Raw genomic sequence first — 14,632 nt, forward strand, 5'->3', positions numbered from 1 at the left:
TTGTGGTCAATTTAGAGTGTTCTGTTAACCTGCCAGGCATGTTTTTGAAATGTGGGAGGAAACCGGAGTACCTGGAGAAAAACCACGCAGGCACGGGGAGAACATGAAAACTCCACACAGGGAGGGCCGGAGCCGGAATCAAACCCTGCACCTCTGCACTGTGAGGTGGGCATGCGAACCAGTCGCTACTGTGCAACCAAAATAATAAGTCGTAAAAATAAAATAAATACTCAAGAACAGATACTGTACCTGGAAAATATAATTACAGCGCAGTCACACAATATTTATCCTTGGTGACTTCCCACCAGTGGACTTACCCCAGTAAAAGTCATGCCATAACATGCCGGCTTGCTCCGCCTTCACCACCGTCACCACCCCGTCGATCCTGCTACACACCACAGGCAGCTCGGACACCATGACGGGACAGCAGTCCATTTTGTGTCCCGTCCACAGTTTAGATGCAAGGGTCGGTCCCCCGAGACGAACCCTCCAAGACGCCGGCCTTCCACGCCCGCCTCATCCGCATTTTCTCTTCGCGAACAGCCGAAAGTGTGTCAGACTCTTTCAGCCTCCAGCAAACTGCTTCGCATCTCCACTCTCGCTCTCCCTTTCTCTCTCTCATTCTCTCTCTAGCTCACTCAGATTTCGGTGGGTTTGCTTGAAGAGCCTTTGGAGAGCTCCTAGTTACCACCCGAGTGTCGTCATGGACCGAAAATACCTCGCCTCTTGTCAAAGTGGAGGAAGCCTTGAATAATTCAGTGCAAACGCACTCCCAACAACAAGAGGTGAGTTGTGTCAAAGCTGGCCAAACGCAACGATGTTTGCTGACATACACCCAGTGAGCTAGTCAATTATAAATGCTTCTTAATGCAAGAATAATGTTCATCTTCACCCTTACGTAAGGTTCAAGTCACATTTGACCCGTTTTTGAAATTTGAGAGCATGAAAAATTCTTCACCATGAAATTGTGAGTAGTTTTTGAAATTTGAAAACATTTTCTTGCCTCTGATTTGCGAGCAATTGTTTAACTTACAAGCGCTAGATGACAGCAGCGAACTTAAAGGTGGGGTTAGCGGTGATCTAATGCTTTTGTCATACGTGTCTGTAAGACCTGACCGCAGAATAGTAAAAAACATTAAAACTCACACTTATATTATGATTTTCATACATTTTGTTCCTTTGAGTCCCTCAGAGGACAGCCTTAGAAGAGGTCTGCTCTTGTGGCTGCCAAGTTGACGTCAACCTTCAGGCACTGCAAGTATGAAGTGCGAAATGAGTATGAAGGACAGCAATGAAGGAAATCTACAGTGAATCGTGCCCTAGCACTCGTACACTGGAGTATAACCGATTAGACGCGTGCGTTTACGTGCACGTGACCTGCCGTTCTCCAGTCAGGCTGCCTTGTCAAGTGCAATACGTTTTCTCCTCTAGAGGAGCCGCTTGGCTGTGATTCATTCCTGCCATCATGCCGCCGCTGTCGTCTATTACCATTTGATGTGCCTCGCTCCTCTGCAGAGTGAGAGATGCTTCGCATTGCACCTGACTGACTTCTGATGAAAAGCATTCTGCATCCAACACACAGGCACACACGGACGCTCACTCAAAAATACGCGCACAAAACCCCCGACACACACTCATTAAGACATTGGAGTTCACACACACGCACACGCATATGAGCAGGGTTTCCCTTGAGCTGACAATCTGATTTTGCCGACTCACCTCAACTTTAATACCAGACACGACTTCCAAACTGTGCTTTGCAGTCTGCACCTGGCTCCCCTTTCTAATCATAAAATGTCCATAAAATGGACACTATGCTAAGGTGTCTGCTGACTCCACTCGCCACACACTACACAAACAATCGGTGATTTGTGTGCATGTTTCACCATTCCATCGCCAGCAGATGAACGCTCCTGAATGTGGTACAATTGAGAATGAACATGTAATAGCATGTGGCTGATAACTCACAAGAAAATGACATTTTTCTGTCATTTATATTCAAAATTTGAATCAGCAGGGGTGAATGCCGCAGCCGCCTTGCCAAAATAATAAGCCATCTCATATCATGTCAGCTTTCACAACCAAAATCATTGCCAAGGCGTACCAATAAAGTATATATACAATTATTCATTCATCTTCCGAACCGCTTGATCCTCACTAGGGTCGCGGGGGGTGCTGGAGCCTATCCCAGCTGTCTCCGGGCAGTAGGCGGGGGACACCCTGAATCGGTTGCCAGCCAATCGCAGGGCACACAGAGACGAACACCCATCCGCACTCACACTCACACCTAGGGACAATTTAGAGTGTTCAATCAGCCTGCCACGCATGTTTTTGGAATGTGGGAGGAAACCGGAGCACCCGGAGAAAACCCACGCAGGCCCGGGGAGAACATGCAAACTCCACAGAGGGAGGCCGGAGCTGGAATCGAACCCGGTACCTCTGCACTGTGAAGCCGACGTGCTAACCACTGGACTACCGGGCCGCCTATATATACAATTATATAATATTTATATTGTGTTTTACAATTATAATTAACGATAGATGATAATCTCAAATGTACCTGTGGAAGAAAAAGGGAAGTGTGGAGAGTCTCTGTTGTCAACTTGCAAAAGCGTATGAAGGGAACAGCCACAGATATATCGACTTCTTACTCTGTTTGCTTGTCAATATGTGCCTGTACAGCACAAACATACAGTGTGTAGAGCCTCGAAATATTGTCTCCCAATAACAACACAGTGGGCCGCAGTTTTTCCGACTATATTATGTTTTTGCCATGGTCCTGTCTCTTTGGGCCAAACCGCTCACTGTGCGACAGGCCGAACAGCACATGTGCACAAAGGACATCATTTGAGTGGACAACTAACAGATATTTGGTGTCCCTGCAAGAAGCAGCAGAGAAGAGACAAGATAGGTGACAGGCATACTGAGCAGAGCGACACACAAAAAAGGCCACTATCGCGGATGTGTTAACATGACATTTTAAGTGCGAAGGGCGAACATTGGACCTGTCTGACAATATGACAAGAGGGGAAAAAAATGAATGGAGAGGTGAGGACAAAAAAGCCACATACCTTATCACTGTTCATTAAACATATTAAAGATTAAAGGAAATCATTTCAGTGAAATGCCAATGAAATCATTTCAAGAGAGGAAGTAAAAATACACAACTCGTGTCTTTTAAGTGGGGATATGGCTGCCTTCAGAGTTGATCAACAACATTCAAACTCATGTTAAATGGGAGTCAGCACCATTTAAACTCTAAATCACTCTCTAAATTTTAGAGTGATTCATATTAACCCCATATACATTTGAAATGTTCTCTTTCCTTGCAATTCTTTGCTTTCTAGCAGAAACCTGAAGATTTATTTATTTATTTATTTTTGCTTACATTGCTATTTGGAACTCATAATGCCTTTCATTAAGGCCCGAATTCCTTCTGAAGAAAAGTACCCCCAAAGCATGATGCTACTTGTATCGCAAAAAAAAAAAAAAAAAAAAAGAGCACAAAAACAAAAAGACTACAGGCATTTAAACAAACGTGTACTTTTTATAGCCACTCTACATCTACAACAAGCAACCGATTTAGATGATTTCCATCTATTGGACACATTGCATGTGTTTAAGTGATCACCGATATTTGCACACTAAGTGCAAAATTATTGCTATACGTAACAAAAATCACACTCGGCATTGGCCCCACAGTAGAGGGTGCTGGATGACCAGTGTGGCTCATCTGTAAATGGCCGGGCCACACCCTCAAAAAATGCTCAGTAAGGCGAAACATTTTTAATTGATTATTTAATGAATTTATGAGACTTATTATAATCCCGCAAGTGGATATGAACGAAAATCTCAATTGTTGTTAGATAGGGCTTCCAAATCAAACGTTACTTCGCGTGGGCCGGTTGTGTGTTTCCAACAGGTGTTCCCTCACGAGCGTCTTGCATCATCCCCACTCTTTCTCTCTTTCTGTCTGTCTGTCTCTCTCTCTCCTCCTCTTTCTTTCAACACTGCCGCAGCCACGCGGATGTTTAAGCATTCCGAGGGTGTGCAGACACATTTTCAAACTTCTTAATGGCGGTGCTAAAAATAGCCCAGGCTGGGCACGACTGAGCTGATTCATGCAGCTGTGAGTCATTCAAGTACACGCCGGTGAATGAGAAGCGCTTGCCAAACTAGCGCGGCAAACGTCCGTATTGCTTTCTCCCTCACACAGAAGAATGTGCCTTTAAATGGCCGCAGGTACAGTATTATTATATATGTATTAAAATAGGCTTTGCATATAATTGACGGTAAAAATTAATTTTTACTATCACTTCTGCTTTTTCCCACAGTCGCTTTTTTGAACCAAAGTATCTGCGATTTTACTGAAGTAGAGAGAGTGAGTACCTTCTGACACCTCAAGCTGACAGCAGGATGAGGGGCAGGGTTTGGTGTGGGTAAAATCCCAACCAACTGCAGCCATAAGATTTACAAAAGTGCTATTGGTGAAAATGAGCACGCCGCGGTCATTGGGTTACGACCGTTACGTCATTAGAAAGGCAAAGATGGCTCACATCATTATCCCTTCCATTAGCACGTGTAAACACCCTCATACGTGTGTGTGTGTGTGTGTGTGTGTGTGTGAGTGTGTGTGAGAGAGAGAGAGAGAGAGAGAGAGATAGAGAGATGGCATGGACTGCAGCTACACTACTTACCACGAATTAGAGGTGAACCCGGAATTTTCTTTACAATGGTCTGTTCTATGCAGCCCAACTAGTCTAAAAATGGGCATTATGATTCATGTAACATTTGCGGAATACGAGTGAAGCATCAAAATCCACCCACTTTTGTCCATCTCAGGAGGTGGCCTTTTTGCCACTGGCTGTCGACTGAAAATGACATCAGGGTTGCTCGGGGCTCAGGTAATGACACATTAATGGCTCAGTTTCAGAAAACAGGTAAGATGTGATTGGCTCTCTTTCATTCTATTATAGGACCCGGTACAACTTACAATTTGGTGACCGAAAGTAGACTAGACTTTAGGCCAGGTGAAAGCAGGTCTAAGTTATGGCACAGGTAGTGTAGTGTGGTTTGAGTGAATTTGTGTGAGGCACAGGAATAAGAATCACCGCTCCGCTGATATTTGAAATTGATGTCATTGACATCAGAGTGCATGGAAACCTATTAATCATTGTAGAAATCAGTTCATTCATCCATCCATCCATCCATCCATCCATCCATCCATGCATCATCTTTAATCCATTTTTAAAAGCACTCCTCTGACCTGGCCACAAATATCCATCATCAGATACGTGTGTAATGCTGCACAATCTGCCTCCAAGGTTCCTGAACTTTTCAGGTAATTCTTTTTTCCCTCAAGAGGACCTTCTTTTGGCACCCATCAATTACCCAAAACCAGGGGCGGAGCTACATGGTGGCCAAGGGTGGCCATGGTCACCCCTTATTTCAGGGACGATGGTTGTGGCTTTTCTGCCACTTAGACCCTTTAATACTTTGACATAAATAATCAACAAAGAGCAACAGTATTTTCAAAGAATTAACTTAACGACTGATTTGAATGCAAAAAAAAAAACCACCCTTCAGTAAAGAGCATCCGAATCTTACAATCAATATCAACCATAATCTTTCTTTCACACAACAAGCAAACAACATGGCAGAGAAGTGATTGTTTATCATACAATCCACAGTGAGGGTTTCATTCAATGAAAGGCACACATATATCAATCTTGTCCAACAAACTCATTATACAAGCAGGAAGAATCCCAAGTAAAAAAAAAGCAACATTTTGAATTGTGAAGAATAAAGAGATCTTTGTGTCATTGTGCTTTTTAGATATGGTTTGAATGAATGAGCCATCAATCACGGTATGGAAAATGGTTGAACAATCTGATTGATTGTTAGCTAACAAATGAGGTAAAAGTAGACGATGCGATACGACACAAAAGCAAAGCAACGTGAAAGGAAATGGCATTGTCCGCGGGAATTCATAAGAGCAAAACGTTGCTTTTTACTTTGATGTCTTCATGCTTGTTTTGGTATGATAAAAAAATTACTTCTAGGTGACAGTGTGTGAATGCAAATAATGAGCGTGTGCGCCAATGGCCACCCCTCAGTGACGTGTTGTGTCACCCTGGCCACCCCACTGAAAGATTTCTAGCTTCGCCCCTGCCCCAAACTGAAATTAGACAACGGGTCCCGTTGCTCAAACACAATAATCCATATTTTCTGGGATCAACAAAGTATTAGCCGAACGACAAGGCTTCCTTCAAAGGTTCCAGAAACACACCACGTGACAGACAACAATCTCAGCCCTGTATCACTCCTAATGACTTTAATCAAAAGCATTTGCTTTGCAACCTCATGTTCCCCATCAGCTCCTTCACACCTTTTTTCGTCCTTTCTTTCCCCTCAACGCCGCGACCGTCATTTTTCACCTGCTCCAAGATAAACGGCTGCCGTCTCACCAGCAGCGGCCACCTCACGCTGAAGCAATCATTCCTTTCTTTCCTTTTTTGGGGGGGGGTGGGGGGGGGGACTTCCCAGGGTCCATTTTAAGAGCAGAGTGATGGAGTCCTCAGAGGGATGACTGATAAGTGGGCAGAGAGGGAAAAGAAAAAAGGGAAGAATGCGGCTTCAACTCAGTTGTAGGTGGCGCCGTCTTGCCTGCTCCACTAGGCTGAGACATATTGGCCTAACTGTCAATGACGCCTCAATGCTTAGCTTCCGGTAAACAAGAGCCATTGGTGTGTTGGGGTGTGATAATGACTCAGAGTTGATGAGTCTCGGGAAGAGATTAATTTATCCATGCCTCAGTGTTCCTCACAAATTAGCCTTTTATTTGGTAAAAAGATTACACCGTCATTTCATTTCATTTCAATCGTTTTGTACTGCACCACACACTAATAGCACAATGGAATATAATAAGGTGATGTAAGTATGTAATTATACAGTTAATTCCCATTTATTGGGTGAAAATCCGCAATATAGAGACTCCTGCTGTCTAGAAATGGGAGGCGATACATATCATCATTCACGGTGAAGAAACAAAAAAATTCTCCAGGAGGTAAAGTGTGGTAGTTTCAAGCGGTTTATGGATTGTAAATCTGACAAATAAAACAAAAATAAAATGTTGTACGCAGATGTTATTTCAAGCCAAACGAAGCATGCAATTCATTTACAATCTTTTCCGTAATATTAATTTCAATGATGGTGAAAGGGAGATTTCTTGAATGGTTAGCTCTTTCGAATGTCCTTGTGTCGTGCTCCAAAGGGGTAAAAAAAAGATAATTAAGTACATGTCTATTCATTCAAATGACATGAATTTATTTATCGTCTTTCCTGAGCACATTGAAACTCACTGGTGTTTTTTTTTTTATCTGTGTTGTGTCCTTTTTTTATTTCTGTTGCGGTCACAAGATCCCAAACGTGAAGTCAAATACGTGTGTGACACGTCCATGCTGCTGGGTGAGTGGCGTGTAATACGGGCGCTAGTTTCTACCTCCCCCTGTGAAAAGTGACGCTCGGCTGCATTGACTTGGCTGTCCTGTAGAGTTGTCTCCATCATACGTCTTGCTGCTTTCTGCATCCCTTTCTTTCTTTCTTTACGCCTGCCTCGTGTCCTTTCCCGACCGACAATGCATTTAAATCATGTATTTAGGGAGTCCGCCCTTTTCTCATCGCTCTACGCCCAACAACAGGGGAAACTGCAATCCCCCTCACAAAACACTTTTCCTGAGGAAATAGATCCTTAGATTCTCCAAGACCAGAGGTGACAAAAATACTCCAACTCTGTACTTAAGTACAAATACAGATACAGTACTTGTGTAAAGAAAATGACTATGGTAAAACAAGCACCTGAACTTTGTTTACAACCTCTCACTTATTGCTTCTACTACTAATTGTGATTGCCATTAGCAGAGGTGGCAAAAGTTCTCGCTTCATGTATCTCAGTAGAAGTACATATACTAGATTAGAAGCACTCATTCAAATCTTGTACTTTGGTTAAAAGTCATTCCTACAACAGAAACTACGCATTATCATTTGAAGAGGTGTTAAAAGTGCAAAATTTCCTTAAAGAACAGATACTTGCACAATTAAGACTCGAATCTTGTTATGTTTTCTTCTCTCAAATTACAACTACTCTCATTTTACAATTATTTTAAAATGTTGATACCTTCATTGCCTTGAATGCAACTTTTATTTGTTAATTATACGACATGACATTAACACTCTGACTTTCTTCCTCATGAAATAAGTAATGTTTCCTAAGAATATGTATATTTCAAAAATCACCATACACTGTATGGCATACAGTATATGTATGTGTTTTGTGTACCGTTAATGTATTGACGAGTGATTATTCGCATGTGTGTCTTACCTAGCCGAGGGTCAAACTGCCTCATCTGAACTTCTTCCACGCAGTCGGCAGGAAACCAGCCCGTCCTCCCTTTGACGCTGCCTTCCCAGAAGCCTCCTTCTCCGATGCTCAGCACTGCATGGGAAGAAAGACACGGTCAATTAGCACACCTGCGCTCATAAAACAAGTATGGCTGACGTTGTCGATGGGAGGCGGCCCAGCACTCCTCGTAGAAAAGCGATGAAGGACAGGAAAGGACAAAAGACACATTATGACTCACTGAAGAATTATGCATTCATTTCAGTGGGGGGGAGTGGTGGGGGGGGACAGGAGACAGGTTTGAATACATTGTCTATGACTGGTAACGTACAGTAAGCTTAGAATTTAGCTTTGTTTATGTAATATTGTAACTTTTTTTGGTAAATTATAAACTTTATATTTCTGAATATTACAATTGTACTTTGGTAATATTACAACCTCCATCACAGGTTCCTGGTTTGTGTTCCTGTTATTTTGCTGATTTTTTTTTTTTAACAGTTAATAATTATTTTGGTGTAACTCTTCTTTATATTGGATGTGATTCAACCATCAACCGCAAGATGGTGCAAGAAATAGGAAATACTGTAAAAAATGATTGATTGTGAAATCCTCTTCAATCCTGCTTTTTGTGCCCACAAAAAGCAACAGCTGTGGGTATATTTTATAATGTAGATCTTTCGCCATAATTTTGACGCATATTGTGAGATGATGTTTGTTAGTTTGGAAAAAAAATGTGTTTATCTACGATATTGCAGAGGGGGATCTGTTCTGCTCTACAATTGTTTGTGATATTCATATCTCTTGCTCTCCCTCAATATATTCAGTTTTTAAATGTGTTGGTATTAATTCAAAAATGTGTTGGAAGACCTTTAAAAAAGTATGAGCCATAAATATTACAAAAAACATGCCTGGTACAGAGTAATTAAACAGGTTTTTTCTATAGTGTGAATTTCAATTCATTGTGGTGGTGGTCTGGAATATAACCCCTGCGATGGAAGGGGGATGGATTACTGGAGTCTGACTTTATTTGAATATTATTTTTTAATGATTCCAATGTGACCCTAATACTTCTACCTGGGATCTCATTAGATTGTGTAGGTACACATGAAGAAGAGTCCTCTGTAGAAGCATTGGTGTAATGAGGCAAGCCGGCAAAAAGACAAATCTTGCTCCGAATCGCGAGCAAATTTGCTGACCCACTCCTAATGATTAAACACAGCAGTCTGAAGTGCGGGCAGGTTCTCCAACTAATGGAACTATCAGCGCTGAAGTGCATGATGTGCGACAAAGAGGGGGTAAAAAAGATGTTGAAAAATCAGAAACAGGCGGTGTAAAGAAAGTCAAAAGAAGGAGAAAGAGAAAAGTTGCGCTGTGGTAATTAGAGATAAATGCAGAGCTGATATTGATCGTCCCCACAGGACCCAGCCGGCACGCTCGTTTCTACAACACTCATCCATTACCCGGCGAGCTAACACACACACACACACACACACACACACACACACACACACACACACACACACACACACACACACACCAGATGGAAGTGAAGCTTTGCCTGATTGAGCCCTCCCTCCAGCCGGTAGCTAGGATACGGCAGTATGATGTTGCAACTGGCCATGAGACAGCTTGCTAAATGATGCAGTGTATTTCCTCCGGCACGGTGATGCAACCCGAGGCCGATGCACAAAGCGCTCCATTAGTGACGTCATAAGACTAGTTCCAAGTATCTGCAAGGCTTGTGAGGAAGATGATAGTCGTGCTGATGAATTCCTGTATCTAATTGCAAAGGCGATGAAGTCGGGAATGTTCTGATATTCTCCGTCAAGTGCAAACACCTGACACTAGAACCGAGTATGTTTATGTATGGTCGGAACAAAAATCCTTTTTTATTATCTAACAAAACAAAACAAAATAACATTTTTACAATATTATCACATTCTCAATAAATAACCGTCGTTATTTTTTCACTTTATTACCATATGACATTTTTTCTGTTACTGATACAACTTTATGTTCAATTCTTTTCCTTTTTTTTCTACCTGTTAATACAGTTAACATTTTCATTCACGTTAACATTTTCATTTCACTTTGTTCATCTAAAATAGCCCCCGCCCCCACTTCTTATGACGTTCCCATGCAACGTAACTTTTTATCTTTTACAATGAAATCTGTATCGCAGATTGCACTTTTGGGAGAATATCACCCTTGACATATCGTACCACCATCATCACACTTTGAGGTGAAAATGCATAATTGCCGCGTAAAATGAAAAAAATATTTACGACTTGAAAAGTGATTATGTAAAATGCTGTGCCTGGCGAGCGCAGTGTGGCTAGCCTCAATTATATGAATGGAGAATGGTGGGGAAGCACAGCATGTTTCATATCGACCATATTGTGGAAAAAAATTAATAAATTAAAAAAAAAAGACGCCATTCAGCACAAGCTGATCCGTCTTCTGTGATCTCAGCTTTGTACAAGTTTATTGTGCTGGGGAAAATAAACCCCATTCTCCTTCCTTTTTAAAAGCTTTAATCTCTTGCTAGAACAGACTTGTGTTATTTCTTCACACTTGTGAATGAACCGGTGAGTAAATGTGTCTGTTCACAGACGGCTCCTCGCCGTTCTCGCCACTACCCGTTGACAGCAAAGGTGAAACCTGTGATTGATCCTCACCAATGGCCTCTTAGCCCCTTTATGAAATTTCCATTGATCAATATCTGGTGCACGCTGCCAAAGTTGTAACATTGCCAGGTAGATTGTTTTGTAAGAATGCAGGTTTATAATCTCACAAATATATCCTGGCAAACCTTTACAGCAATTTCAGTAGAGGCTGGTACATGACAAAAGGAAACGATGAATGAGGTAACCTGCTTAATTCTGATTCCACAACCACAATAGTAATCACAATACCGTGTTTAGAGTTCAAAGGGAACATAGAAGATATTACAACATTTTTGCCTCGAGTCCCGGCAGAGATGACCTTCCTGGCCCTGACCTTACGCCACTGAACTGTACAGCATGTAAATAATAGTTCGGCACGAAAGCCAATCAACACCTCAGCAGAAACCGAGCTTGCTCTGAGGTGCACATGGAGAAGTGAAGCGCATCATGGCCTGCCTCGCTAACTCATAATCACCTCGCCGGGTGAACTAGGGACAGTGTACACACACGTGTACTCATACATTTATACGCACACACAGTATTAGGATTGATAGAGAACGATATTTAAAGTTAATAAAACAAATACCGGTAAATAGAGATAATAAACAAAATGAAATTATATTTCAACACAAAAAAATAACTAAGCCTAAAATGTACGGAATTTACAAATTGCATTTTAGTGTCTGTCTACACACATGAGCATTTAAGAGGCTTTCAAGAGGCGTGGCCTCGTGGTGTGACATATTACATGGGTGACATTGGTCTGGGTGGGAGTTTTTAATCTTTTTAATTTTAATCTGTTCCAGAACAGTACAGACATACAGATATATTGTACACAGTGGAGGTTTCAGCCTCTCATGATCTTGGTCTTTGCAGAGGATAAGGAATACATGTCTCGGTATTGTTACATCAGTCGTCTTTATATGTTCCTCAACTCTTTGTGCTCAAATATATGTTGCTTTAAAGGTTGCTTTAACAGTGCGACACAGATGCTGTTCCTTAGCCCGTCGATTGGAATTTTGCATCGTTAGTTAGCATTAAGCTAAACAGACTTCAAGGCAGAGCTATGCTCTTTGTTGGACGCTTACTTTGAGAGGAAACGTCAACTGTGAGTGGCAATAAACAACTTGAGGCCTCTTTTTGGAAGAACCGTGCACGACCGGTTGTTGTGAAGTGAGTTGAGTTCACGACCACCATACGGCGCTGTAAGCATTGACAATTAAGTGTGCTGTGTCTCGCAGTACAGTTAATAACAAAAGAGTGAATAGGAATAGCGGCTGTAGCACAGGAGAACCCCCCCCCCCCCCCGCGAGAATGAAACAAAGGAAAGGAAACGTTACAGAGGCTTCAATGGCGCCATGACAAAGGGAGATGCCGGATGCGATTAAGACAAGCTGACAAAGAGGAGAAAAAAAAAGATGCGTATCTCCGTATCTGTGGTGAAAAGATTGGTGGAGGTATTCCTCTGTGTGTGATGAGATGTTACTTTGAGTTTTGCCCTTGCTTAAGTCAGTCACGACTCTTGGCAAGGTTCCGAAATAGCACTCGTGTGAAGTTGAACGGCTATTTATATATCACCGCCCTTTCTTGCTGCAAGCAGCAAAGCATCCCCAAAAATGTGCGAATGTGTAAATGTGTGTATGTGTGTGTGTGTGTGTGTGTGTGTGTGTGTGTGTGTGTGTGTGTGTGTGTGTGTGAGCATGTGAGCATGAGTGATTGTATTTAGTTTTAAACGAGCGGAGCTCATTTCAATTTTCCTTATCGCATCAGGCTGTGTCACTCATTTACTCCCGGCAGTCTCAGCATCTTTGTTCGTCTAAATGCACATCCACTCACACACACGCACATGCACACACACACACACACACACACACACACACACACACACACACACACACACACACACACACACACACACACACACACACACACACACACACACACACACACACAAACACACAATGCGAGAATAATTGCCTCGCATGAATGAGGGAAACATTTTCCCATGCTACAATCGGCAAAAGTCAAAGCCTTTACATTTGCGCTTGTCACACAGTACAAAGACGTGAAAATGGAAGCCTTTGCCAGGGGAAGCGACGATACCTCGGCCGGCTTTATGTAACATCTTAGTAGGGTCACAAGAGGACAAATCGGTGATGACGCAGCATATTCCTCAAGGATATTTTGACAGGAAACGGCAGTGATCCGCTCATCGCGGCCCACTATGCACAAAATGCGCCATTTTTACATTTGTTTTTCTTCAGTCATTTATTTTCTATCGCGCTTGGACTTATTTAAGGATACGGGTGAGCTGGAGCCTCTTATAGCTGATTTTGGGGCGAGGGGTACAATACACCCTGAACTGGTTGCCAGCCAATAATGGCACAAAAAAAATGCATGACTATCGACGATTTGTCCAAACGACTTCCCCGAGGCAATTAGGGGCCCTCCACCTGTTTTAACACTGTTGACACTAAATGATGCAATCACATAGGGACATAGCCTTTAGAATAGGCATTTCTTCCTGGGAACGAGGTGCTGGCCCTGTTTATCTCACTGGGGGACCCGTGAGATCAGAAAGTCAGGTGGCCACCTGACTTTCTGATCTCACGGGTCGACGGCAGTACGACCTCGTGTTGCTGTTTCTATTCGACCATTGTATTGGTACTTCCTATTTGTTGTCTTAAATACTCAACACGTTTATTGTATTGGAATATCATTTGAATACAACATCACCTGCAAACATTGCAAAAACTGGAGTGGTAGAATTCCATTGTGGGTATTGTTCCTTGACGGGGCTGCAGGACACTCCCCAAGGGGCCTCGTCTAGGAATTCCTAACAATCCGGTTTTGTCATTTGCTTGCATTGTAGGAGAAGAGAAGAAATGTGTTCTCATTTGTCACTTCCTGCCTTTCCACTAATCACATCACACTTGGTAAGATGCATCTAAAAATCATGATTGTTTGCTCCACGTATGCTCCATGTCAAGGCCAAGTCAGATCAGATTGCTGGTGTTTTGGTTCTGTTTGTGGAAACTTGATTCTGCTGCTGCTCACAAAAGGGGAGGATCTATGCCACTGGGATAAAGAGTTATAAACATCAACAACAACAAAAACCGGAAGCGATGCCACCTTTGTCATTTGCCGATGCGCGCGTAGAAGACTTGCTGAGTCAGGCTGTTCTCAATTAGCGGTACATGGCTGATCCTATGTTGGCACATGCTAGTGAAACAAAGTGTGCGAGAGACTTGAGCGAGGAGTCTGAAATCCAATAAGCAGAATGGAGCTGTTATTAGATTTGCTTGCCTGCTCTCTTTATTACACTTCACTTCCAGTCAGTGTTATGTTCACACACATAGAGCAGAGCAGAGTCACGTTTTAATGAGACTGAACCGCACACAAGAATAGTCAGAGAACATCAATCAGTAATTAGTCATAAATGAGTGAATATGTCTTAATGTCCTGCTGAGAGGACTTAATGCTGCTGTGTTCTTTTGCAGAGGTGAAGACAGAGATGGCAAAAGCAGAAATATACTTGTGGGGGAATAAAAAAAGACTATGGCAAAGG

At 42.5% G+C, this 14,632-nt stretch overlaps 1 protein-coding gene across 6 annotated transcripts in view; it reads right to left on the reverse strand.

Annotated features, from left to right (window-relative positions):
• Positions 1 to 14,632, reverse strand: part of shank3a (SH3 and multiple ankyrin repeat domains 3a) — a 194,398-nt gene that overhangs the window by 31,154 nt on the left and 148,612 nt on the right. For all 6 annotated transcript variants that reach the window (XM_086109498.1, XM_086109496.1, XM_086109497.1 and 3 more), the window contains one exon: positions 8,381 to 8,494. In XM_086109498.1, coding sequence (XP_085965624.1) covers positions 8,381 to 8,494 — 114 coding nt within the window. The remainder of the gene's footprint in view (positions 1 to 8,380; positions 8,495 to 14,632) is intronic.

Source organism: Hippocampus guttulatus, chromosome 4 (assembly GCF_054856545.1).
Source record: "Hippocampus guttulatus isolate MCC_2025c chromosome 4, RoL_Hgut_1.0, whole genome shotgun sequence".
Classification (NCBI taxonomy): Eukaryota; Metazoa; Chordata; class Actinopteri; order Syngnathiformes; family Syngnathidae; genus Hippocampus; species Hippocampus guttulatus.